The sequence below is a fragment of the Dendrobates tinctorius genome, unplaced genomic scaffold, assembly GCF_039654945.1.
Source record: "Dendrobates tinctorius isolate UK_male_01 unplaced genomic scaffold, ASM3965494v1 ptg000211l, whole genome shotgun sequence".
NCBI lineage: Eukaryota > Metazoa > Chordata > Amphibia > Anura > Dendrobatidae > Dendrobates > Dendrobates tinctorius.
Window position 1 is genome coordinate 16695386 of NW_027361878.1, and position 25891 is coordinate 16721276.

The window sequence follows — 25891 nt, forward strand, 5'->3', positions numbered from 1 at the left end:
AATGCAACAATGCTGCGGCTGTAGCATATATCAACCACCAGGGAGGTACTCGGAGCAGGATTGCCATGCACGAAGTGAGTCACATCCTCCATTGGGCCGAGACCAACCATTCGCCCATCTCGGCAATCCACATCCCGAGCGTAGAGAATTGGGCGGCAGATTTTCTCAGTTGCCAGGACCTTGCCTCAGGAGAGTGGTCTCTTCATCCGGAAGTCTTTTAGCAAATTTGTCATCTTTGGGGGACTCTGGATGTGATTCTCATGGCCTCAAGACTAAACAACGAGGCTCCTCGATTCATTGCCCGATTGCGCAATCCATGCGCCATCAGAGCGGACGCCCTAGTTCTGTTGTGGCACCAGTTCCCGTACATCTCCCCCTCTTCCCTTGCTTCTGAAGGTCAAGAAGATCAGAACACAGGGAGTACCAGTGATCCTAGTCACGTCAGATTGGCCACGCCAGGCATGGTACGCAGAACTGATACAACTGGTCGCCGACGTCCCCTGGCGACTTCAAGATCGCATGGATCTACTCTTAGGGCCCGATTTACCACCAGAACTCTGGGGCCCTGTCCTTGACGGCGTGGCTGTTGAATCCTGGATTTTAGCACAGGCTGGGTTCTCTCACGATGTAATTTCCACCATGATTAGTGCTAGGAAGCCTGTGTCCATATGCATCGATCACCGCACCTGGAAAACCTTCTTTTCATGGTGCAAGGATCATGGTCGATCCCCTCTGGTGTTTTCCATTCTGGCCATATTGGAATTCCTTCAATCCGGAGTAACGTCAGGCCTCGCGCTCAAGGGCCAGATTTCGGCCTTGTTGGTGCTATTCCAACGCAAAATTGCCACCAAACTTCAGGTCAAGACGTTCATTCAGGGAGTCTCTCATGTGGCGCCTCCTTATAGAAGGCCATTGGAGTCATGGGACCTTAACCTGGTTCTCGGGGCCTTACAGGAGGCTCCTTTCGAACTGCTGCAGGACGTGCCACTGACAGTCCTCTCTTGGAAGGTGGTCTTTCTAGTGGCAATTACGTCAGTCAGACGAGTTTCGGAATTGGCGGCCCTGTCCTGCCGCCCTCCGTTCCTGAACTTTCATCAGGACGTCCCCGTCCTTCCTGCCCAAAGTCGTATCCTCTTTCCATCTCAATGAGGAAATTGTTTTGCCTTCCTTTTGTCTGGCACCAGTCCATCGCATTGAGAAGGCCCTCCACACCCTGGATGTGGTTAGGGTTTTGAGACTGTACATCTCGCGGACGGCTCCCTTCCGCAAGTCAGATGCCCTGTTCATACTTCCAGAGGGGCATAGGAAGGGTTTAGCTGCTTCAAAAGCAACGCTAGCAAGGTGGATTCGCTTGGCGATTCAGGAATCCTACCGTGTCAGGAACGCGCCTGTCCCAGCAGGGATTAAGGCGCACTCTACCGGCTCAGTGGGCGCCTCTTGGGCCATTCAGCACCAGGCCTCGGCAGAACAGGTCTGCAAGGCTGCGACTTGGTCCAGTCTGCATACTTTTACAGAATATTACCAAATTCATTCTCAGGCCTCTGCGGATGCAGCTCTTGGAAGACGCATCCTGCAATCAGCAGTACCTCAGTGTTGACTCAGTGGTACATGGGGTATTAGCAGATGTATGCTCCCCACCCAGGAACTGTTTTGGGACGTCCCACTGTCTGTGTCCCCCAATGAGGCGTAGGAGAAATAGGGATTTTTGTGTACTCGCCGTAAAATCCTTTTCTCCGAGCCAGTCATTGGGGGGACACAGCACCCACCCTGTTTAGCCTATTGGCTCACAGTAGCATTCTTAGGTTTTGACATAGTTATGGTTATTGACTGTTTATGCTCCTATTGCTTTTTTTTCACCGAACTGGAGAAATCTCATCCAGCGAGAGGGTGTATACTAAGTGCAGGGGAGGAGTTGACTTTTTTTTCTGGTTTACTTATTTTACTTAGTGTCCTCCTAGTGGCAAGCAGCATAGCACCCCACTGTCTGTGTCCCCCAATGATTGGCTTGGAGAAAAGGACTTTACGGTGAGTATACAAAAATCCCTATTTTTTTTTTTTTGTGGTTAGGAAGTCATAAGGTTTAAAAGTTGACCAGCTATTTCTCATTTTTACAACACCATTTTATTTTTAGGGACCACATCACATTTGAAGTCACCTTGAGGGGTCTATATGATAGATAATACCCAAAAGTGAAACCATTCTAAAAACTGCACCCCTCAAGGTGCTCAAAACCATATTCAAGAAGTTTATTAACCCTTCAGGTGCTTCACAGGAATTTTTTGAATGTTTAAAAAAAAATGAACACTTAACTTTTTTCACAAAAAAATTATTTCAGGTCCAATTTTTTTATTTTACCAAGGGTAACAGGAGAAATTGGATTGCAAAAGTTATTGTGCAATTTGTCCTGAGTACCCTGATACCTGATACGTGGGGGGGAACCACTGTTTCTGCGCATGGCAGAGCTCAGAAGGGAAGCGGTGCCATTTGACTTTTTTGGTTGGAATTGAGATCAGACACCATGTCGCGTTTAGAAAGCCCCTGATGTGCCAAAACAGTGGAAACCCCCCACAAATGACACTATTTTGGAAACTAGACCCCCCAGGGAAGTTATCTAGATGTGTGGTGAAAACTTGGAACCCCCAAGTGCTTCACGGAAGTTTATAACGCCGTGAAAATAAAAAAAATCATATTTTTTCCACAGACATGAACTTTTACTCCCCAGTTTTATTTTCCCAAGGGTAACAGGAGAAATTGGACCCCAAAATTTGTTGTGCAATTTGTCCTGAGTAGGCTGATACCCCATATGTGGGGATAAACCTCTGTTTGGGCGCACCGCAGAGCTTGCAAGGGAAGGAGCACCGTTTGACTTTTTGAACGCAGAATTGGCTGGAATTGAGATCAGACGCCATGTTGCGTTTGGAGAGCCCCTGATGTGCCCAAACAGTGGAAATCCCCCAATTCTAACTTCAATCCTAACCCCAACACACCCCTAACCCTAGTCTCAGGCCTAACCCTAGCCCTAACTAAGGGTGTGTGCACGCGTTGCGCGGATTCTGCAGCGGATTTGGCCCTGCAGATCCGCAGCAGTTTCTGCTGCGTTGTACAGTATCTTTATATTCAATGGCAAATGAAAAACGCTGTGCACATGCTGCAGATTTTTCCTGCTCGGATTTGCTGCGGTTTTAAATTTGCAGCATGTCACTTCTTTGCTTCATTACCAGGTGTCAAAACGCAGGAAAAAAACCACAGGCTAATTTGCACTAAATCCGCAGGTAAAATCCGCAGCAGAATCTGCATCGTGTGCACACAGCCTTGCTCTAGCCCTAGCTTTTTATTGTAAAAATAGTTTTTGCATCACCACATTTTGAGAGCTATAATTTTTCCATATTTTGACCCACCGAGTCATGTGAGGTCTTATTTTTTGCGGGACAAGATGACGTTTTTATTGGTACCATTTTCGGTCACGTAACTTTTTTGATCGCTTTGTATTCCGATTTTTGTGACGCAGAATGAACAAAAAACAGTATTTCATGAATTTCTTTTGGGGGTGCGTTTACACCGTTCCGAGTAAAATTGATAAAGCAGTTTTATTCTTCGGGTCAGTACAATTACAGCGATACCTCATTTATGTCTTTTTTTATGTTTTGGCGCTTTTATGCAATGAAAACAATTTTATATAAAAAATTATTTTTGCATCGCTTTGTTCTGCGAGCTATAACTTTTTATTTTTTCACTGATGACGCTGTGTGGCGGTTCGTTTTTTGTGGGACAAGATGGCGTTTTCAGCGGTACCATGTTTATTTATATCCGTCTTTTTGATCTCGCGTTATTGCACTTTTTGTTCGGCGATATGATGAAGCATTGTTTTTTGCTTTATTTTTTATTTATTTTTTAAGGGGTTAACTAGTGGGACAGTTTTATAGGGCGGGTCGTTACGGACGCGACGATACTAAATATATGCATTTTTGTTTGTTTTTTTATTAAAAAAAAAAAAGATTTTATTGGGGGGTTTTTTTTTTTTTATTTGGGGATTTTTTTATAAATTATTTTTATATTGTCCCAGGTGGGGACATCACTATAAGGGCAGAGACACACTGGCGTATCTCTCCTGCGATAATCGCATCGCACTGAACAGACTGGCCGGCACCTTTCCTAACCTGAGTATGACAGCATGATGGATTACTATGCAGCTGTCAAGCTCAGGTCAGGAGAGCAGACAGCCAGTGTGAGTTTTACAATGCAATTCTCGGACGAAAAATACGGCAGTGTGTCTCTGCCCTAACGTGTCAGATCGCTGATCTGAAAGTTGGGATAGCAGTTGCTGATCTGACAGGCGCTGCTGCAGGCTTCCTCGTGCCTGCTCTCAGCAGGCACTGTGGAAGCCGCCTCTCTGCAGGCCCTCGAAGGCTCCGGCCATATTGGATCCGGGGGCCTGCAGAGAGGAGACCCTCGGAGCGACGCAGCACATCGTGTCGCTCCGAGGGTCGCAGGGAAGCATGGCGGGAGCCCCCTCCCTGCCCGCTTCTCTCCTATGCCCCCGGTACACTGCGATCATGTTTGATCGCAGTGTGCCAGGGGTTACTGTACCGGGGCGGTCCGTGATGTCGGATGTCAGCTGTGATAATCAGCTGACACCCGGCCGTGATCAGCGGTGCTCCCCCCGGGGGGCACTGCTGATCGCTATGATGTACTATCGCGTCCATGGGAATTAAGTCCAGGGCACATGGACGGGATAGTACGTCATGGCAGAAAGGGGTTAAAGCAGCTGCGACTTCGAGCCGACTACCCCCACTTGTGGCACGCATAGAGAGGAGGTAAAGACAAGTCGGCGAGCCACTGGACCCACACAATAGTCAATCAACATATTATCAAACATCCATTGTTCAATGACCCTGCATCTCTGCTTTGCAAAGATAGCAGACAATAAGTTACAACAAACATCAACATTAAAGGTTCACAGGAACAATCTTTGTTTCTTGACCAACCAAAGAACAAATGCCCACATTCAAAAGGCAACATAAAGATAAGTCTATGCCTGCAGGCATTAAGTTTACAGTTGAGATGTCTCAATTCACACACAGGATCATTGTTTTGTTATCTCTTAACTGCATGCTGTTTAGTTAGAAAATAATACAATATTTTTTATATTTGTAGAAATTTCTAAAGCTATTTTTCCATTTTATTTTTTATAGGGAGTCCCACTTCCCTACTACCAACCAACTATTCATTCTGAAGGTCAGTCCTAAGAATTGTTCTGTATACACTGGTTCTAATAATGAAAAAACTTAGCCAGAAGAGACTATATGTTTACATAGGTTGACTATGGGTTAAGATGTTCCATTTTTAGTCTTGAGGTGCAAAAAAATCTTCCTGATCCCACGCATCAGCTGAATGGATTGAAGTGCAACGGCGCAGTCACACGGCCGTATAACATGGACGCGATGATTGCATTGCAGTGCACGGACTGGCCGGCTGCTCTTCTCATCCGAGCGTGACTGCTTCGTGTATTTCCGTGCAGCTGTCACACTCAAGTCAGCCGATGGCCAGTCTGAGCATTGCGACGCAATTGTGTGTGGGATTGATGTTATGTTGACAGCTTCCTTCCAGGACTTGTGCATAGATGGTAGGATCAAATATATATGATATGTGAGATAGCACTCACTGAATGTGTTGGGGGACACTCACTTGGCAGTGGGATTCAGACACACAGGAACAATTTTTCACTTAAACAGTCCATCCGGTTTATTTAGACACAGCATAAAACGTATAAAGTACAGTCTGTTTCATTACAGCAACGAAACGTGACGTCCACCAGTCTGTTCCAATAGCAGATACACCTGTCTGCCTTTCATACAACCCCCTTGTCTGAGGTTACCTTACAGGAGCTACATTCCACACTCTGACTTCATGTCAGTCATCACTTCCAGGGAAGCTGCCTTACTGGGATCACTAACCCGTACGATGACTTGCTCGACAAGCTCAACCCGTCAGTTCCAAATCCCCAGAAGGACGGCAGCTTCCCTAAAGGGGGTTTTACACTAAGCGATATCGCTAGCAATATCGCTAAAACGTCACTGGTTTTGTGACGTTATAGCGATATTGCTAGCGATATCGCTATGTGTGATACTTACCAGCGACCGGCTCCCCCGCTGTCCATCGCTGATCGCGCGAGAATGTCCGGCTCCATTTCTCGTCGGGCGCTTCCTGCTGAGACTTCCTGCTGTGACGACGAGCGACGCTGGACGCGGGCGGGAGGACGCAGGATCGCTGTGTGTGAATGGTAAGTATCGTGCGCTGCGTCGCTGCTGCATCGCTGTGAGATCTTTCTGTATGAAAGCTCACTAGCGATCATTTAGCGATGCACCAGCGATCCTGACCGGGTCGGATCACTGGTTGGATCGCTGGTGCATCGCTAAATGTAAAAGGGCCTTAACACAGTAGCCGTCACAGACTCTGCAGGTGCATGATCGCCACCATGTGCTTTTCAGGAAACCTGTCCTCTTTCAGGACCTTCCAACACAGAGACCATGTGACCAAAAACAGTCTCATTATAACCCATAAGACAAACCCTTTGATGGGAGGTAATGGTTAGCCTGACCCGTCAAGCTCTCAGGCCAACCTGCAATCCCAGCCCCTTATAAGCTAAACAAGGCTCGTGGGACTACAGGTCCCAAAGCAAAATTCTAGGCTTACAGCGCAGAGGTCCTCCGCCTCTGCGACACATTCCGGCCAATCACCATAACACCAGTCACTGTCTCATCACACATATATAAAGAGGAAAGAAATATGCACAGATACAGGGATGACCATAAAATATTCAATGCTTTATTAGTGTACACAAAAGCCATGTTAAAAAAATGCAAAAAAAGGCTCATGCCTATCTAAGAGGAATGACAAAACCATACCTGCTGACACCTAGAAATGTAATACTATGTAAAAAAAATACAGCAATGATTGAGCCTACTGACCAAATTGTCCAAATGGGTAAATGGTTAACACCCAGTATAGAGCCCTTATAGCATGTGAAAGAATTTGTACAAATGTCTGAAGAGACCCCAAAAATAATCATTAAGGAATGGAATGAAAATGTCATACACTCGCGGACTATAACAGATCAGATTGATATAGAACCAGTAATATGAACAAAAATTCTTGTAATTATGCCAGATTGTAAAGGAAATGGCCTGATAAGAGGTGGAGGGGGTCAAAGCAAGGCCACAACAAGCAGGAAATAAAGGCAAGATAAGAAGGAATAAATGCCATGAGGCACTATCTTACCCGCAGCAATGCTGCAAGTGACATGAAAATGGCTGGATGCTCAAGGAATAGATCAGAGGCTCATGAGGTGCAGGGGTCTGATCAGACTTGTGTAAGCCCAATGCGTTTTGCCACTCTGGCTTCTTCAGGGGCATGTAGTAAGGCTCTGTTGTACCAGTATAGGTTTATATACAAACATGATTGCGGCAATCAAAATCAGCAGTGAAGCTTACCGGTGAGGAGTCATATGAAGTGCCGGCGGCAGTGACTATTTGACCTGAAGTATGTTGTTCTTAACAAGCGCATGCACTTCATCACCACCGATATGGTGGAAGCCTGTCGAGTACTGTGCATGCGCTAAGAACAATCGCTAAGCTCAGAGACGTATAGTGAGAAGCTGTAAGGTATTACGCATGCGCTGGAAGCAGTCACAGCATGCTGAGGAGTGCACAGGTCTAGAGACGCCACCATGGGGCAGGGTAAGGTTACTTTCAGACTTGTGTTAAAAGGCGCAGGGCCGCCGCTAAGCTCTGCCTCAGGCTGCGCCTCCTCCGGTCAGCTCCTCCTCTGGGCGCATGACGCTGCATGCGATCGGCATACCTTATATTTAGCGTTGGGTACGCTGGCCGTGCGCTGGTATGTTTTTGCTGGTGCCTGCGCCCTTTTTGCTCTGCGCCGACGTGCGCAAAACTCACTACGTTGCATTTTTGTGCGCTCGGCACAGCGCAAAAAGCGCGCATGTGCCGGCAAAAACATGCCAGCGCACCCAACGCTAAATATAGGGTACGCCGGTCGCATGCAGTGTCATGCGACCAGGGGCGGAGCTTATCGGCGGAGCTGCGCCTCCTAACGCAAGTCTGAAAGTAGCCTAAAAGGAGGTGCCGCGATCTGCGGCTGTTTTTTATGCTGACAGATTGTTAATGGTGGATATATATGGTTCTTCACTTAGTGTAATCAGACCATACAGGTTGTAATAAATACCGCAATAACAACTCTGTGAAATGGGACGACATGATATATTATTGAAGAGGACCTGTGCAATAGTCTACAAGATAGCCTATTCATCAGAAACAATTCTACGAGTCTGAAAGGGGGAAAAAGAAAGATAACATCATGAGTAAAAAAATTTAAAGCTGTTTGTAAAACTCCGTGAACAGAAGTTCCTCACTCAGACCATTTGGGAAAAAGCTTCGTAGATCGTGGATCCATTTGGATTCACACAGTAAGTGGTTGTTGGTGATATTACCTCCCCTAATTCTCATGTGGATACCGCCCAGGCATTTCCTTAACCCCCCAAGGGTGGTTTGCACTTTCATGACCGGGCCAATTTTTGCAATTCTGACCACTGTCCCTTTATGAGGTAATAACTCTGAAATGCTTCCATGGATCCCGGTGATTCTGACATTGTTTTTTTCGTGACATAATGTACTTCATGTTAGTGGTAAAATTTCATTCATATAACTTGCGTTTATTTGTGAAAAAAACGGAAGTTTGGCAAAAATTTCGCAATTTTCCAACTTTGAATTTTTATGCCCTTAGATCACAGAGATATGGCACTCAAAAAACTTAATAAATAACATTTCACATATGTTTTCTTTACATCAGCACAATTTTGGAACCCAAATTTTTTTTTGTTAGGAAGTTATAAGGGTTAAAAGTTGACCAGCGATTTCTCATTTTTGCAACACCATTTTATTTTTATGGACCACATCACATTTGAAGTCACTTTCAGGAGTCTATATGATAGAAAATACCCAAAAGTGACACCATTCTAAAAACTGCACCCCTTAAGGTGCTCAAAACCATACTGAAGAAGTTTATTAACCCTTCAGGTGCTTCACAGGAATTTTTTGAATGTTTAAAAAAAAAAAAAAAATGAACATTTTTAACTTTTTTCCACAATTACTTCAGGTCCAATTTTTTTATTTTACCAAGAGTAACAGGAGAAATTGGGCTGCAAAAGATATTGTGCAATTTGTCCTGAGTATGCTGATACCTGATACGTGGGGGGGGGGGGGGGGGGGAAACGACTGTTTCAGTGCATGGCAGAGCTCGGAAGGGAAGGAGCGCCGTTTGACTTTTTCAATGCAAAATTGTCTGGAATTCAGATCTAACGCCATGTCACAATTGGAGAGCCCCTGATGTACCAAAACAGTGGTGGCCCCATTTTGGAAACGACCCCCCCCCCCCCCCCCAAGGAACTTTGAACCCACAAGTGCTTCACAGAATTTTATAACGTACAGCCGTACAATTAAAAAATCATATTTTTTCCACACAAATGATCTTTTCACCCCCAATTTTTATTTTCCCAAAGGTAACTGGACCCTAAAAGTTATTTTGCAATTTGTCCTGAGTACGCTGATACCCCATATGTGGGGGTAAACCACTATATGGGCGCGTGGCAGAGCTCGGAAGGGAAGCAGCGCCATTTGACTTATTTTGGCTGGAATTGGGATTTGACGCCAGGCCGTGTTTTGGAAAGCCCCTGATGTGGCTAAACAGTGGAAACCCCCCACAAATGACACCATTTTGGAAACTAAACCCCCCCAAGGAACTTGTCTAGATGTGTGGTGAGTACTTTGAATCCCCAAGGGCTTCACGGAAGTTTATAATGCCCAGGCGTGAAAATAAAAAAAATCATATTTTTTCCACAAACATGATCTTTTAGTCCCTAACTTTTTATTTTCCCAAGGATAACAGGAGAAATTGGACCCCAAAAGTTGTTGTCCAATTTGTTCTGAGTACGCTGATATCCCATATGTGGGAGAAAACTACTGTATGAGCACACGTCAGGGCTTGGAAGGGAAGTAGTGACGTTTTGGAATGCAGACTTTGATGGAATGGTCTGCAGGTGTCATGTGCGTTTGGAGAGCCCCTGATGTGCCTAAACTGTTGCAACTCCCCACAAGTGACCCCATTTTGGAAACTAGAACCCCCACGGAACTTATCTAGATGTGTGGTGAGTAGTGTTGAGCATTCCGATACCGCAAGTATCGGGTATCGGCCGATACTTGCTGTATCGGAATTCCGATACCGACTTCCGATATTTTTTCAATATCGGAAGTCGGCATCGGAAGTTCAAAGTTGATTGACAGCCTGATGTCATCATGATGCGCGGTGTGTGCGCGCATCATGATGCGCCGTCATTTCGGGCCTTCCGGGGGTCTCTGCCGGCCTGCCGGGGGGCTGTGCCGGCCTGCCGGGGGGCTGTGTGGACTGCCCAGGGTCTGTACCGGCCTGCCGGGGGGCTGTGCCGGCCTGCCGGTGGTCTGTGCACCCTGTGGGGGTCTGTACCGGCCTGCCGGGGGGCTGTGCCGGCCTGCCGGTGGTCTGTGCACCCTGTGGGGGTCTGTACCGGCCTGCCGGGGGGCTGTGCCGGCCTGCCGGGGGGCTGTGCTTATGTCCGGGGGTCTGTGCAAGCATCGTCCGATGGGACTACAAGTCCCATCTGGCGATGCCTGCTACCATGACAGTGATTGACACATTAGCCAATGATGGGACAGTAGTAGTCCCATCATCCGGCTAATGTGTTAAATGTTAAAAAAAAAAAAAATACTACATACATACTACATGCATGCTACATGCATGCTACATACATACTACATACATACTACATACATACTACATACATACTACATACATACTACATACATACTACATACATACCACATATATACTACATACATACCACATATATACTACATACATACTACATATATACTACATACATACTACATACATGCTACATACATACTACATGCTACATACATACTACATACATACTACATACATACTACATACATACTACATACATACTACATACATACTACATACATACTACATACATACTACATACATAACACATATACTACATACATACTACATACATACTACATACATACTACATGCATGCTACATACATACTACATGCTACATACATACTACATACATACTACATACATACTACATACATAACACATACATACTACATACATACTACATACATACTACATACATACTACATGCATGCTACATACATACTACATGCTACATACATACTACATACATACTACATACATACTACATACATACTACATACATACTACATATATACTACATACATACTACATACATACTACATACATAACACATATATACTACATACATACTACATACATACTACATACATACTACATGCATGCTACATACATACTACATGCTACATACATACTACATATATACTACATACATACTACATGCATGCTACATACATGCTACATACATACTACATGCTACATACATACTACATATACTACATGCATGCTACATACATACTACATGCTACATACATACTACATATATACTACATACATACTACATACTACATGCATGCTACATACATGCTACATACATACTACATATATACTACATGCATGCTACATACATGCTACATACATACTACATATATACTACATACATACTACATGCATGCTACATACATACTACATGGTACATACATACTACATATATACTACATACATACTACATACATACTACATGCATGCTACATACATACTACATGCTACATACATACTACATATATACTACATGCATGCTACATACATACTACATGCTACACACATACTACATATATACTACATACATACTACATGCATGCTACATGCATGCTACATACATACTACATGCTACATACATACCACATACATACTACATGCATGCTACATACATACTACATGCTACATACATACTACATATATACTGCATGCTACATACATACTACATGCTACACACATACTACATATATACTACATATATACTACATACATACTACATACATACTACATGCATGCTACATACATACTACATGCTACATACATACCACATATATACTACATACATACTACATACAATACATTCATACAATACATACATAGACATACAGTACATATAACATAGAGTAACATACTTACCAATACTTGTCACATTGTTCCCCGAAGCCATTGTCTTTTACGGAATAAATATTAACATAACAAACCACAAAAATACCCACGATCCGAAGCAGTCCACGAGTGTGTCCCACGACGATTTTGGGTAGAGAACTGCAGCATCAGCTGTTGCTGCCGTTCTCTACGGGCTGCAGGAATCCAATGACGGAAGGTAGGTATCCTTCCGTACTGTATTCCTCCGCCACTTAAAAAAAAAAAAAAAAGTCCCTAGTCTCACTTTATGCCATTGCTGCGTGGGAATTTCCCACACAGCAATGGCATAAAGTGAGACTAGGGACTTTTTTTTTTTTTTTAAGTGGCGGAGGAATACAGTGCGGAAGGATACCTACCTTCCGTCATTGGATTCCTGCAGCCCGTAGAGAACGGCAGCAACAGCTGATGCTGCAGTTCTCTACCCAAGATCGTCGTGGGACACACTCGTGGACTGCTTCGGATCGTGGGTGAGTATTTTTGTGGTTTGTTATGTTAATATTTATTCCGTAAAAGACAATGGCTTCGGGGAACAATGTGACAAGTATTGGTAAGTATGTTACTCTATGTTATATGTACTGTATGTCTATGTAGTATGTATGTAGTATGTATGTAGTATGTATGTAGTATGTATGTAGTATGTATGTAGTATATATGTGGTATGTATGTAGCATGTAGTATATATGTGGTATGTATGTAGCATGTAGTATGTATGTGGCATGCATGTAGCATGCATGTAGCATGCATGTAGCATGCATGTAGCATGCATGTAGTATGTATGTAGCATGCATGTAGTATGTATGTAGCATGCATGTAGTATGTATGTAGCATGCATGTAGTATGTATGTAGCATGCATGTAGTATGTATGTAGCATGCATGTAGTATGTATGTAGCATGCATGTAGTATGTATGTAGCATGCATGTAGCATGCATGTAGCATGCATGTAGTATGCATGTAGCATGCATGTAGTATGTATGTAGCATGCATGTAGTATGTATGTAGCATGCATGTAGTATGTATGTAGCATGCATGTAGTATGTATGTAGCATGCATGTAGTATGTATGTAGCATGCATGTAGTATGTATGTAGCATGCATGTAGTATGTATGTAGCATGCATGTAGTATGTATGTAGCATGCATGTAGTATGTATGTAGCATGCATGTAGTATGTATGTAGCATGCATGTAGTATGTATGTAGCATGCATGTAGTATGTATGTAGCATGCATGTAGTATGTATGTAGCATGCATGTAGTATGTATGTAGCATGCATGTAGTATGTATGTAGCATGCATGTAGTATGTATGTAGCATGCATGTAGTATGTATGTAGCATGCATGTAGTATGTATGTAGCATGCATGTAGTATGTATGTAGCATGCATGTAGTATGTATGTAGCATGCATGTAGTATGTATGTAGCATGCATGTAGTATGTATGTAGCATGCATGTAGTATGTATGTAGCATGCATGTAGTATGTATGTAGCATGCATGTAGTATGTATGTAGCATGCATGTAGTATGTATGTAGCATGCATGTAGTATGTATGTAGCATGCATGTAGTATGTATGTAGCATGCATGTAGTATGTATGTAGCATGCATGTAGTATGTATGTAGCATGCATGTAGTATGTATGTAGCATGCATGTAGTATGTATGTAGCATGCATGTAGTATGTATGTAGCATGCATGTAGTATGTATGTAGCATGCATGTAGTATGTATGTAGCATGCATGTAGTATGTATGTAGCATGCATGTAGTATGTATGTAGCATGCATGTAGTATGTATGTAGCATGCATGTAGTATGTATGTATGTAGCATGCATGTAGTATGTATGTATGTAGCATGCATGTAGTATGTATGTATGTAGCATGCATGTAGCATGTATGTAGCATGCATGTAGCATGTATGTAGCATGCATGTAGCATGTATGTAGCATGCATGTAGCATGTATGTAGCATGTATGTAGCATGTATGTAGCATGCATGTAGCATGTATGTAGCATGCATGTAGCATGCATGTAGCATGCATGTAGCATGCATGTAGCATGCATGTAGCATGCATGTAGCATGCATGTAGCATGCATGTAGCATGTAATTTTATTATTTTTTTTTTTTTTACATTCAACACATTAGCCGGATGATGGGACTACTACTGTCCCATCATTGGCTAATGTGTCAATCACTGTCATGGTAGCAGGCATCGCCCGATGGGACTTGTAGTCCCATCGGACGATGCCTGCACAGCCCCCCGGCAGGCCTGCACAGCCCCCCTGGCAGGCCGGCACAGCCCCCCGGCAGGCCGGCACAGACCACCGGAGCCTGCACAGACCCCCTGGCAGGCCGGCACAGCCCCCCGAAAGGCCCGTACAGACCCCAGAGAGGCTGTACAAGGGAAAAACAGGATTTTTCTTATTCCGATACCGGAAGTCCCATAGACTTGAATGGGACTTCCGGTATCGGAATCGGCGATACCGATACTTTTTTTTAAGATCGGCCGATCCATTCCGATCCGATACTTTGAAGTATCGGACGGTATCGCTCAACTCTAGTGGTGAGCACTTTGAAACCCCAAGTGCTTCACAGAAGTTGATAACGCCCCGGCGTGAAAATAAAAAAAATATTTTTTTTTTCCACAAAAATGATATTTTTGCCCCCAATTTTTTATTTTCCCAAGGGTAACAGGAGAAATTGGACCCCAAAAGTTTTGCAATTTGTCCTGAGTAGGCTTATACCCTATATGTGGGGGTAAAACACTTTTTGGGCGCATGGCAGAGCTTGGAAGGGAAGGAGCACCATTTGACTTTTTCAACGCAGAATTGGCTGGAATTGAGATCAGACGCCATGTTGCGTTTGGAGAGCTCCTGATGTGCCCAAACAGTGGAAACCCCCCCAATTCTAACTCCAACCTGAACCCCAACACACCCCTAACCCTAGCCCTAACCCTAATGGGAAAATGGAAATAAATACTTTTTTTTAATTTTATTTTTTCCCTAACTAAGGAGGTGATAACGGGGGGGTTTGATTTTCTATTTATGGCGGGTTTTATGTTTGGCAGCTGTCACACACTAAAAGACGCTTTTTATTGTAAAAATAGTTTTTGCATCACCACATTTTGAGAGCCGTAATTTTTCCGTATTTTGACCCACCGAGTCATGTGAGGTCTTATTCTTTGCGGGACGAGTTGACGTTTTTATTGGTACCATTTTCGGGCACGTGACATTTTTTGATCGCTTTTTATTGCGATTTTTTGGGACGCAGAATGAACAAAAAGCATCATTTCATGAATTTCTTTTACACCGTTTCCCGCCTGTGGTAAAATTGATAAAGCGCTTTTATTCTTCGGGTCAGTATGATTACAGCGATACCTCATTTAAGTAGTTTTTTGTGTTTTGGCGCTTTTATGCAATGAAAACCATTTTATATAAAAAATATTTTTTTTTTTGCATTGCTTAATTCTGCGACCTATAACTTTTTTTTTTTATTTTTTCACTGATGATGCTGTATGGCGGCTCGTTTTTTGCGTGACAAGATGACGTTTTCAGTTGTACCATGGTTATTTATATCCGTCTTTTTGATCGCGCGTTATTGCACTTTTTGTTCGGTGGTATGATGATAAAACATTATTTTTTGCTTTTTTTTATTTTTTAAGGGGTTCGCTAAAGGGTTATCTAATGGGACCGTTTTATAGGGCAGGTCGTTACGGACGCAGCGATACCAAATATGTGTACTTTTATTGTTGTTTTTTTTTTTTTTTTTTTTATTTAGCGATTTTATTTTATTTATTTTTTTTTTAATTATTTTTACACTTTTTTTTTTTTTTTTTTTTTTTTTGTTACTTTATTATACTGTCCCACGGGGGGCATCACTGTCCTGTGACAGATCGCTGATCTGTCACATCACAGATCGCTGTGACAGATCAGCGATCTGACACAGGCATTGAAGCCGGCTCCCTGCAGGCCCCCGAAGGTCCCCGCCGCTATATTGGATTCGGGGACCTCCCAGGGAAGGAGGCTTCCGGAGCAGCGCAGCACATCGCTCTGCTCCGGAGGGCTCAGGGAGGCATGGAGGGAGCCCCCTCCCTGCTGATGCCTCCTTAAACCCCCTGGTACACTGCGATCATGTTTGATCGCAGTGTGCTAGGGGTTCACGTGTCAGGGGTGGTCCGTGAGCACCGCTGATCGCTATGACGTACTATCCTGTCCTTGGAAATTAAGTCCCAGGGCACATGGACGGGATAGTGCGTCATATGGCAGAAAGTGGTTAAAGCCCGTTGTGCTGCTCCTATGTGTGTCCAGAAAGTGTGAAGCCACTGATTATATAGCTCCAACCAGGAATTAATCCGCACAGCAAGAATATGCATTCATTGTGCACATGCCTGTGTGAACTGCCGCCTAAGAGTGCGTGAAGTATAAGAAGTTCTCCATAGACCGGGGTGCCACTCCAAAGCAATAGGCACAACAACTTCACCAAAAAAGAAATACAGATGGCACTCACCGGTTAAAATCTTCTTTGATTCTATTTCTTTAAAACATCGGCATAGGGAGGATGGGAGCAGGAGTGGAGATGACAGCTGTTTCGCGCTGCAGTGGCGCTTCTACTGGTCTCAGAGGGGAGTGAGCCCAGTCTCACCTCTTAACAGAGGGAGACAATCAAACCCCACCACCACTGCTTTAAGACATATGCAGCAATTATCAATGACGGTTAAAATATTTTAGAAAAAAAAATAAAAAACACATATACAATCATGAAAGCTTATTGTAGGAAAACAGACATATCCAATCTCTCATTTAGACCAGCAGATTCTTGTGCCCGAGTGCGCATGATCCATATGGCCTCTCTTTTCAATAGAAGTTTATGTAAATCTCCCCCTTGCACTGGAAGAGACACCCTTTCCAAGCCAGCAAAAGAAAGTACCTCTGGATTTCCTCCATGAGCTTCCCTGACATGCTTAATTAGGACACCTTTACCTGATCCATCCGAATTATAATGCTCCCTTAATCTCACATATAGGGGGCGAATGGTCTTACCGATGTAAAAAGCTTTACAACAACATAAAACAGCGTAAACCATGTGAGTTGTTTTACTGGTGATAAAATCCTTAACATGAGACACTCCTCCGATGCACAGTGTTCTATCTACAATATGGTAACTACATAATGGACAATGTCCACACTTAAAATTGCAATGTGGAACACTCTTGCTTAACCAATTACTTTGTTGCTTCAGCAACCGTTTTTTTATTACTATGTCACCCAAGGTAGTACCCCGTCTATTGGAAATAATGGGACCCCTTGCTGCCACCTCTACGATATCCTTATCACGCTCCAAAATATGCCAGTTCCTGCGAATGGCAGATCGTATAACCCCATCCATAGGACCAAATTTGAAACAAAAACGAATCTCTTTTCAGATCCACGGGCAGGACTGCGATTGCGACCTCCTGCCTGATCAGCCCTAGCCTTAGCCTCATTAAGAAGACCATTAGGCTGTGTGCACACGCTGCGGATTTTGCTGCGGTTCCGCAGCGGTTTTGGCCGCTGCGGACCCGCAGCAGTTTTTGCTGCGGTGTACAGTACCATGATTCCCTATGGGAATCAAAAACCGCAGTGCAGACGGTGCGGAATTTTCCGTGCGGATTATCTGCGGTTTTCAATCCGCAGAAAGAATTGACATGTCAATTCTTTCTGTGGATTCTGCTGCGGTTTGCCATCTCCTCCATTGAGGAGATGAAAAACCGCAGGGCAAAACCGCAGAGCAATCTGCAGGTAAAACCGCAGGTCTTTTGACCTGCGGTTTTACCTGCGGATTTTACAAAATCCGCGCGGATGAATCCGCACCGAATCCGCAGCGTGTGCACACAGCCTTAGGAAAACCCCTACAACGGAATCTAGCACATAATTCCTCTGCTTGCTGATTATAACCTTCCTGGGTATTATTAATTCTTTTCAATCTCAATAATTGGCTATAAGGGAGAGACCGTTTTACATGATTTGGATGGAAGCTATCAAACCGCAGAACGGCATTTGTGGCGGAGGGTTTACGAAATACCTTGGTCTGCAACTCACCATCTACAACACTGATCTGTACATCCAAAAAATCGAGGTTAAGACCTCCATACCTAGACGTGAACGACATTCATGCCATTGGACTTATTTAGGTACTGGACAAATTCATCAAATGATTCACGGGGTCCGTCCCATATCATAATATATCGTCCACATAGTGCACAAAAAAGTCTAATGTGTCTCAGAAAATTGTTCCCCACATTGTGTACACAGTCCTCCTCCAACACAGCTAGAAAGAGGTTCGTGAAAGTACAAGCAACCGGAGTTCCCATCGCGGTCCCAGTGCATTGTAAAAACCATGCGTCTTCAAACTTAAATGCATTGTGTTTTAAAACAAATTCAACCCCTTCGCATACAAAATTGACAACTGTCACTTCTCTTTAAAGACCCCAAAATCCTCCTCAAAACCACAATACCTAGATCCTGGGGGATCCTCGTGTATAGGCTTTCTGCATCAATCGACACCAAAGAGAAGCCTGTTTGCCATACAATGCCTCTAAGCACCCCCAAAAAATTCATCGGTGTCTTTGATGTAGGAAGGGATATCTTGCAATACGGGGCGCAACAACCAATCCATGTATTGTGACAATGGTTCTGTGAGGGATCCAATCCCTGACACAATGGGGCGTCCTGGTGGAGCAATAGGGGATTTATGCACCTTTGGAATATAATACCAATGGGAGCGGCATGGGAACTCCGGTAATAACCTTTCAGCCTTTTTCTTAGACAGCACGCCTAATTCCACGTTTTTCCGTAAAAAACTCTGCAATTCATTTTTATACTTAATCGTCGGGTCCTGTGCAAATTTTAAATAAGTAGACGTGTCAGATAACTGTCTCATAGCCTCCATCATACAGTATACTTCTCTCTTTGTAATAGGACTATATTACCGCCCTTATCAGCGTTCCTCACGACCACATCAGACCACTCTCTGATCTCAAAGAGGACACGTCTTTCCGAGGCCGACAGATTGGGCGGAGCGGTCGGATATACAATGGACTCAACATCCTTCAACACCAGCGTTTCAAATAAATCGATAACATTCCCAGGGACCACCTGGGACATGAAAGTGGACGGTACACCTCCTGAAAAACGTGGAATTAGGCGTGCTGTCTAAGAAAAGGCTGAAAGGTTGTTACCGGAGTTCCCACGCCGCCCCCATTGGTATTATATTCCAAAGGTGCATAAATCCCCTATTGCTCCACCAGGATGCCCCATTGTGTCAGGGATTGGATCCCTCACAGAACCATTATCACAATACATGGATTGGTTGTTGCGCCCTGTATTGCAAGATATCCCTTCCTACATCAAAGACACTGATTTTTTGGGGGTGCTTAGAGGCATTGTATGGCAAACAGGCTTCTCTTTGGTGTCGATTGATGTAGAAAGCCTATACACGAGGATCCCCCAGGATCTAGGTATTGTGGTTTTGAGGAGGATTTTGGGTCTTTAAAGAGAAGTGACAGTTTTGTCAATTTTGTATGCGAAGGGGTTGAATTTGTTTTAAAACACAATGCATTTAAGTTTGAATATGCATGGTATTTACAATGCACTGGGACCGCGATGAGAACTCCGGTTGCTTGTACTTTCGCGAACCTCTTTCTAGGTGTGTTGGAGGAGGACTATGTGTACAATGTGGGGAACAATTTTCTGAGACACACTAGACTTTTTGTGCGCTATGTGGACGATATATTCATGATATGGGATGGACCCCGTGAATCATTTGATGAATTTGTCCAGTACCTAAATAAGTCCAATGGCATGAATGTCGTTCACGTCTAGGTATGGAGGTCTTAACCTCGATTTTTTTTTTTTTTTTTTTTTTTTTTTTTTGATGTACAGATCAGTGTTGTAGATGGTGAGTTGCAGAACAAGGTATTTCGTAAACCCTCCGCCACAAATGCCGTTCTGCGGTTTGATAGCCTCCATCCAAATCATGTAAAACGGTCTCTCCCTTATAGCCAATTATTGAGATTGAAAAGAATTAATTATACCCAGGAAGGTTATAATCAGCAAGCAGAGGAATTATGTGATAGATTCCGTTGTAGGGGTTTTCCTAATGGTCTTCTTAACGAGGCTAAGGTTAGGGCTGATCAGGCAGGAGGGCGCAATCGTAGTCCTGCCCGTGGATCTGAAAAGAAATTTGTTTTTTGTTTCAAATTTGGCCCTATGGATGGGGTTATACGATCTGCCATTCGCAGGAACTGGCATATTTTGGAGCGTGAAAAGGATATCGTAGAGGCAAGGAGTCCCATTATTTCCAATAGACTGGGTACTACCTTGGGTGACATAGTAGTAAAAAAAACGGATGGTGAAGCAACAAAGTAATTGGTTAAGCAAGAGTGTTCCACATGGTAATTTTAAGTGTGGACATTGTCCATTCTGTAGTTACCATATTGTAGATAGAACACTGTACATCGGGGGAGTGTCTCATGTTGTTAAGGATTTTATCACCTGTAAAACAACTCACGTGGGTTATGTTTTATGTTGTTGTAAAGCTTTTTACATCGGTAAGGCCATTCGCCCCCTACAGTATATGTGAGATTAAGGGAGCATTATAATTCGGATGGATCAGGTAAAGGTGTCCCACGCCTAATTAAGCATGTCAGGGAAGCTCATGGAGGAAATCCAGAGGTACTTTCTTTTGCTGGCTTAGAAAGGGTGTCTCTTCCAGTGCAAGGGGGAGATTTACATAAACTTCTATTGAAAAGAGAGGCCATATGGATCATGCGCACTTGGGCACAAGAATCTGCTGGTCTAAATGAGAGATTGGATATGTCTGTTTTCCTATAATCAGCTTTCATGATTGTATGTGTTTTTTTTGTTTTGTTTTGTTTTTTTTTGTTTTTCTAGAATATTTTAACTGTCACTGATAATTGCTGCATATGTGTTGAAGCAGTGGGGATGGGGTTTGATTGTCTCCCTCTGTTAAGAGGTGAGACCTGGGCTCACTCCCTCTGAGACCAGTAGAAGCGCCACTGCAGCGCGAAACAGCTGTCGTCATCTCCACTCCTGCTCCCATCCTCCCTATGCCGATGTTTTAAAGAAATAGAATAAAGAAGATTTTAACCGGTGAGTGCCATCTGTATTTCTTTTTTTGCCACAGATGATATAGGTTTGTCCTCATATTCTTGTTTGGCCGTGGAGATATTTTAGAGGTGCTGTTGAGTTCTTCGCGTCAATTCCTGTGTGGTCTGTCCAACATATAATTTGGGGCAATCACATATGATGGCGTAAACGAGGTTGCGAAATCTGCAATTAAAAAAGGCCTTGGGGCATATCTGAGGAGGCAGGGTGGGGGATGGAGATGTGGTCCTGTGCTATCGTGATTTGACAGGTGTTGCAACTTCGACAAGGGTACGTGCCAAAAGTCCTTGTGCCCTGATTGAGGTTATTTGTGGGATGCCTGTAGTGACTATGGCAAAGCTAGTCCCTGAGGTTCTTGGCTCGTATGGCAACCTTATTAGGTATTTGTGAGATGTGGGGTATAAGCTTGGGTTCGCTTAATAAAATTCCCCAATTTTTTGTCAGAATCTCATAGGCATCATTCCATTGGTTGTTAAACGTAGTGATGAGGGACAGAGGTCTGGTGGATTTGCGTACCAGTTTTGTGTGGAGGTTATGATGGTCGAAATTACTGGCATGTTCAAATGCTTGCAAGATGACTTTCCGCGGATACCCTCTGTTTTTGAAACTATCAGTCAGAGCTTTTGCCTGTTCCTGGAAATCTGTCTTGGTTCTATAATTCCTCCTGAGCCAGAGGAACTGGCCCTTAGGGATCCCGGTCTTCTGATGTTTTGGGTGGTGGATATCTGTGATCCCACAACAGACAACTTGATATCAAGAAAATCCATTGATGTATCCGAGAAGAGAGGCGAGTTTGATGTTAAGTGTATTTCTGTTGAGATCTTCAATGAACGTCTTGCTGTGTGTGTGTGTGTGTGTGCGCATGCACAGGTTCTGGCAGGCACCTGTTAATGAGATGTCATCAGCTCCACTCAACTACTGATGCAAATGTTCGTGGTGACCATACAGACTACCTGCCCGCCCATCTAATGTGTTTACAAATGTCCTGAACCCTTGATTGCAGAGGGTGCAGGAAAGCGGATTGGCCATATTTGATTTTTACATGTCCATTCCTTACTGCTTAGGAGAGCTGTCTGGCAGCAGATTTCCTTCCTCAAGCTAGGGCCAAGCATGCCTGTGCATGGGGAGGTTGGGGAGAAAGCATTTAGTTAATGGCAAACTAAGGGCTCATACTTGCATGCAAGAAACTCGGACGCTTCTCGCACGTCAATACCCGGCACTGCCGTCATCACTCGGTTCGGAACATTCAGCAGCATGTCGGGTATTGACATGCGAGAAGCGTCCGAGTTTCTCGCATGTGAGTATGAGCCCTAAGGCCGAGATTATACAACCCCTGGCAAAAATTATGGAATCAGTGGCCTTGGAGGATGTTCATTCAGTTGTTTAATTTTGTGAAAAAAAAGTCACATCACATACATGGCACAATGTCATGGCCTGCAAATAGTCCAGATCTCAATCCAATTGAAAATCTTTGGTGGAAGTTGAAGAAAATGGTCCATGACAAGGCTCCAACCTGCACAGCTGACCTGGCAACAGCAATCAGAGAAAGTTGGGGCCAGATTGATGAAGAGTTCTGTTTGACACTCATTAAGTCCATGCCTCAGAGACTGCAAGTTGTTAGAAAAGCCAGAGACTAGTGATGTGTTGGAGTGTTTTTTTTTTGTTGTTTTTCATGATTCCATAATTTTTTCCTCAGAATTGAGTGATTCCATAATTTTTCCCCTATGCTTGGTTTAAAAGAAGTAACCATTACTGACTACCATATTTTTTATCTTGATTTTTTTTTTTAGTGTTTCTTAAAGTCAGAAAGTCGCCATTTGAATTGACTTTAGTTTTGCTCCATGTCTGTGATCTGCTTTTTTTCTACAAAATTAAACTGAATGAACATCCTTCAAGGCCGGTGATTCTATAATTTTTTTCCAGGGGTTGTAGGAGCTAATCTTCGACTGCATGTTTGATGATCTTCTGTCATCTGTGTATAACAGACTGCGCTTACAATGCACACTAAATGATCAGTATTAGATTGTCTGTCTGTGCTTGTATTCTGTCATTGTTCATGTCACGGCGGTGAATGCTTCTAACCAAGCAAAGTGGTGAAACCCACTGCACAGTTTTATAAAAATCACCATCTCTACATGTCTGACTTCCATTCCAGTGTCAGTTGAATTCCAACCAGAGTACACCTTATTCTACTTAATGTGCTTCTGATTAGGTGATCACCTGAACCAAATCTTTAACGAAGGAAAGTATAAAAAAAAACCCTGCTGTGGTGTTGACAATCCTCTTGTAATAGGACAAGCTGGATGGCAAAACAAGTGCTAGTAATATCCCAAAAGTAATAGGAATGAAAAACTAACTTACTCTGTCGCCTTATTGGGGGACACAGAACCGTGGGTGTTATGCTGCTGTCCACTAGGAGGCGACACTATGCATAATCTGAAAAAGATTAACTTTGGCTCCTCCTCTGCAGTATACACCCCTGGACGGCGTCAGCCTTCTCCAGTTTTTGCTTAGTGCCGCAGGAGGCACACCTAAGTTTTTTTTTTTTTTTTTTTTTTTTTTTTTTTTTACACTCCGTCTTTTTCCTGGATTTTTTTCCAAAGGACTACAGATGAAGAAAAGAGGGTCTCCAGCGAGACTCCCGGCATGGCTCCCTCCTCGGTCCCCTATTAGGGGGACCCGGTTGAGGTCGAGGTGGCTATTCCCCATGTCGCTCGCTCACCAGTCCCTCGGGTACTGGTTCGAGGTCGAGACCCCCCTCCTTCCTCAGTTCCGTCCGGCTCTGGGTCGAGGTCGAGGCGACGATGAAGCCCCCTGACGGTGACAGCAGCACCCTCCCTAATCCCCCTCTGGGGGTATTAGGTTGAGACACCGCAGGTAGGGCCTGTACCAGGCACCCCAGTCCACCTGTGGGCTCCTTTTGGGACCGGGGGAGGTGCAGAGAGGCACTGCACTTATCAGAGACCGGGCTCCCTGCGCCCCGGTCTCTGCAGCACTGGCGCCACAAGGGACCCTCCACAGGGCCCCAGTCACATATATGGCCCCACCGCCAGCCCTCCTTTCATTCTGGGGGGGTCTGGTTTAAATCCGACCCCCCCCCCCGCCCCCGGCGGACGACCGCGCCGTCCTGGAGCCCTGCTGGGCAGGAGACCTCAAATTTAGGCCGCGGCTTCGGCCTAGCCGAAGTCGCCGCCCCATTCCCGCCCCCCGGATGACGAAAATGACACTGCAGTGTCATAGGAGGGGCGCGCTTTTACATGGCCCAGCGCGCCCTTTTCCAGCTCTCCGCCCCCTTCCCTCTCCACCTCAGAATCCGGTGGCCATCTTGCTGCACCTGGAAGAACGCAGCACAGCAGTCTCCGGGGGCCACAGGACGTGAGATTTATCAGCGCTGGACCTAAGGGGGAGCACCGGTGGGGTAAGATCACAGCTGGGTCCTTGGTACTCAGCTGTGAATTGCTATACCATATAGCGCTCTCCTCCTTTCCTCTGCGCAGATACCCCTGTAGGGCCTCCACTAATCAGCCTAGGTACTATGTCGGGCTCAAGGAAAAGAACCAGGCATGACTGCTTTTATGCAGTCTGCACAGCCTGCAAGGCCACTCTCCCCAGCGGCAGCACGTACCCGCACTGCCGGGACTGTACCCAAAAAAACAGGATCAGAACCCCAAGAAGGCCCTACCAACGCTTCTGCGACCGCTACTGCGCCGGAATGGGCGACTCAGATGTCGCAGTCTATGACACAGTCTCTAGATAACCTGACTTCCACATTACTGCAGGCTCTGCAGGGTCATGTCTCGGCTATGAACGTTACCCAGCAAAGGGACGTCCGGTCTCATGATCAGGGCGCTTCCGACAGTTCGAGGCGTAAGCGGACCCACAGGTCGCGTTCAGCTGCGTCCTCACATAGCAATAGGTCTTCCCCCTCCAGGGAAAGACACAGTGGCCTCAGGTCACCGAGGCCGTCCCCTGATTGAGAAGGACAATGTGGATCTCCACAACGATCCCAGACCACGGGAAACCTCCGCTCTAGTTCGCCCGCTAGGGAGCTCCTTAGCGATACGCAGGACTCAGAGGGCATATGTGACTCCAATTCAGATAACGAAACAGAGAACGCTTTGCTCCCTTGTCCCCCTAGCAATACTGCGATAGTTAAGGATATCGTCTCTTCCATCCTTCGGGTGCTGGACATTTCAGATCCAACCCCGGAAGCACCAGAACACAAGATTTCCTTTGAAAGTGTTCAGAAACCATCGAAGGTCTTCCCTAATCACCCGGAATTTCAAAAAATCCTTTCTAAGCATTTTTCGCAGCCTGAGAAAAAATTCGCCAATCGCAAGTATTTGGAAGCAAAATACCCCTTTCCACAGAAAGACCAAGGATTGGACAGATCCGCCTGAAGTGGACCCTCCAGTCTCTAGGCTGGCAGCACAAACGCTTCTCTCGCTGCCGGACAGTTCAACCCTCAAGGACACGGCA

At 44.6% G+C, this 25891-nt stretch overlaps 1 protein-coding gene across 3 annotated transcripts in view; it reads left to right on the plus strand.

The window, feature by feature from the left end:
- POLA2 (DNA polymerase alpha 2, accessory subunit) overlaps positions 1-25891 on the plus strand; it is a 117912-nt gene that overhangs the window by 51943 nt on the left and 40078 nt on the right. For all 3 annotated transcript variants that reach the window (XM_073554517.1, XM_073554518.1, XM_073554516.1), the window contains exon 11: positions 5193-5235. In XM_073554517.1, coding sequence (XP_073410618.1) covers positions 5193-5235 — 43 coding nt within the window. The remainder of the gene's footprint in view (positions 1-5192; positions 5236-25891) is intronic.